This window comes from Phoca vitulina, unplaced genomic scaffold, assembly GCF_004348235.1.
Source record: "Phoca vitulina isolate PV1807 unplaced genomic scaffold, GSC_HSeal_1.0 scaffold1139, whole genome shotgun sequence".
In the NCBI taxonomy this organism is placed as follows: domain Eukaryota; kingdom Metazoa; phylum Chordata; class Mammalia; order Carnivora; family Phocidae; genus Phoca; species Phoca vitulina.
In genome coordinates this window covers 6,084-8,829 of record NW_022590826.1, presented here as the reverse complement: position 1 = coordinate 8,829, position 2,746 = coordinate 6,084, and the positions used below count along the sequence as shown (strand labels likewise).

General features: G+C 51.5%; 1 protein-coding gene across 1 annotated transcript; it reads right to left on the bottom strand.

The window, feature by feature from the left end:
* Positions 1-252: 252 nt before the first annotated feature.
* Positions 253-2,546, bottom strand: LOC116629493 (myosin light chain kinase, smooth muscle-like; the record flags this gene model as incomplete). Its single annotated transcript, XM_032399769.1, has 3 exons — positions 2,499-2,546; positions 1,402-1,567; positions 253-418 (listed from the first exon to the last, which is right to left on the bottom strand). Coding segments are annotated over exons 1-3 (373 nt in total), but the record flags the coding sequence as incomplete, so codon positions are not given.
* Positions 2,547-2,746: the final 200 nt, after the last annotated feature.

The window sequence follows — 2,746 nt, the reverse complement described above, 5'->3', positions numbered from 1 at the left end:
GGTTAAATTTGGGGTGATGGCAAGGCATTTGCAATGTCCACTCCTGGCAGTTGCAATTAGAGGTACAAAAAGGAATGTGAGTGAGAAGAAAAGACTGAAGACACAGGTGTGGGGCACACCTGCCCCCGGGGGAACGCACGGGGAGGTGGGTGGGTCAGTGTAACACGGATCTGTAATGGACAGCAGCTCCCCCTGGCAGGGTACAGACACCAGGCAGGGGGGTTCCGTATGAGCCCTCCCACCACTTGATACCTTGGATAGAAAGCTCGGCCGACATGGAGGCCTTCCCCGACCCATTCACCACCAGGCACGTGTACACTCCCACGTCATCGCAGCTGACCTCATGGATTTCCAGAACTTGTACCCCATTCTTCTCAGACATAGACACACGGGCACTTGGCTGCAGGGGAACCTCTCCCTGTGGACGGCAAGAGGGCAGCTGGGTCAGAGAAACCTGCTTACCTTTTGGCATTATCCAAGCCTCGCTGGGATGGACACCAGGCCTGGGCAGCAGAACCCTCTGCCCTGGGCTCTGTCGATGGGCTCAGAGAGCAGTCTTTGGACAATCCAAGGGCCCCCCTGACTCGAGGTCCATGTGTGTGGTGTGACGTCAGGTCCAGCTTAAAGCAGGTGTATGAACTTGTTTCAGAGGAGGCCTAGTTTGAGATGGGGATCCTACATTCCTCATTTTAGCTCTGCTTTGTCTCCCTCTCCTTTACTCTTTTCCTGGGCTCAGTCCAGGAGAACTGGGAAATAGGGAAAAGGTGTCCCCTCACTCATTCTGACCCAGGACTCCCATCTGTGAGAAAGCTATTCTCGCAGGCCTTGACCCCAAGCTTTCCCTGTGGCTCCTCACTGTGCTGCTGAACGCCCACCCCGCCCCTCAGGCCCCCTGCTGCTGCCACTCCCCTCCCCCACCCCTCTGCTCTGCCTTCACACTGCCTGGCCCTGAATGAAATACTCCCAACCGTATTCTGAGGTATTCTGAGGTAGGTGGCATCATCTCTGCCTCACAGATAAGGAGACCAGTGCTCCAAGAGACCAAATGATTTGCCCAGCATCATGTGTTTTATGAATGAGGGAGCTGTGGCTTGAAACCTAGTCTCATGACTTCAAATTCCACTCTCTTGAGATGGTCAGGTCTGTTCTGACTCAGAAATTTTATGCTGTTTGGGGAGTGTGTGGATTATAGCACATGGTGGGCTGAGTTGCAGAGGCAGAGTGTGCAAATAGGGGCAGGGACAAGCATGGCTATCGGACATACAGAGAACCCTGAAGAACCATCTATAGTCGAGCAGAGGGACTGATTGGAAAGACAGATTCTTGTTGGTCCAAGAGTCTAACCCTCCACATTCAGGGTCCCCAGGCCGGGGCCAGAGTTGGGGCAGATAAAAATCTCACCTTGAGCCAGGTGACCTGTGGTTGGGGCCGGCCAGTGATCTTGCAGGAAAACCGTCCCATCTGTCCTTCTTTGACTATGGCTCGGCCCAACTTGGTAGCAAACTTTGGTGGGCACTCTCCCCAGATGCTAGGACGGGTCTCCACGGCAGGGGCTGCAAATCTGTCCCTGGAAAGAAATTAGCAGAGAGTCCAGCAGCAATTCAGATCTTCTCTCTGCCCCTACCTATATCACTTAAGTTGGGTCAGAGACCAGCAAAAGGCAGCCTTCCCAATTCTGTGCCTTAAACACATTTCTCACGCACCCTCTGGAAAAGTCTGCAGCACCAAAACCTATTTCCTCTACCTCCTGATCACACAGCGAGACTTCATATACTGGCCTCCCTTGTGGTAAGGTATACCTGAATTCTACTGAGCTCTGGCCAAAAGCCTGGGTTTTGGCCACAGACCGCAAGCAGAAGTGATATATGCCAGCTCTTGGCTAAACCCATAAAAAAGTCCTGCGAGATTCTCCACACTCTCTCTTGCCCACTCTTATGGCTAGATGCAGAAGATCCAAGAGAGGCTCCAAGGCCAAGAGATGATGGAACTGCAAAATGAAAGGAGCCCGGGTACCTGAACGATGATGGCAAGGTTCTCCACCTGTTCAAGAATATCTAAGTTGACTTTGCTTGAGTAAGAAATAAACCTTCCCCGTGTTAAACCATTGTGATTTGGGGGCTTGCCTGTTATAGCAGCTACTGTTACTGACCTTTACCAATATAGGTTTCCTTTCCCTAAGAAGTGCCACGTATGGATTGCCTCTTCTAGGTCTGTTTACTTAAGTCTGACTATTGCCTTGACTGTCGGCGGTCCCTGCAGACTGGGCACACAGCAAACTTCCTCAGCATGTAGCAGCTAGACCAGTCAAAGGGGCTATCCACACAGGCTAGCAGGTCAGGAGGCACTGTGTGAGGCCCACATCACATCCCAGTAGGCTCCTGCTTTACTTATTATAACCCAGGATGCCCAAAAAGACTTACACCCCAAACCTGTTCTGTCAGGTCAGCAGAAAAAGTCAATCCCGCCCTTACCCTGGCTTGAACAGCCCCCCAACTTACCCCAAGGTTTTGGAAACAGCAGGCTGACCATGCTTCTTCATAAAGCCCCCTGCAAGTAGGAAACAAAGAGAGAGAGAGTCTTGAACTCAGAGCAACGAAGCTCAGGAAGAGTCAGCCACAGAGGTGGGGTGGGATAATGCCGGAAACAGTTCACCCTGACTGAGGCTGTCCTGGGCCAGGCTCTTTGGTGGATACTTGACATACATCTTTTTTTTTTTTTTTAAAGATTTTTTATTTATTTATTTGAG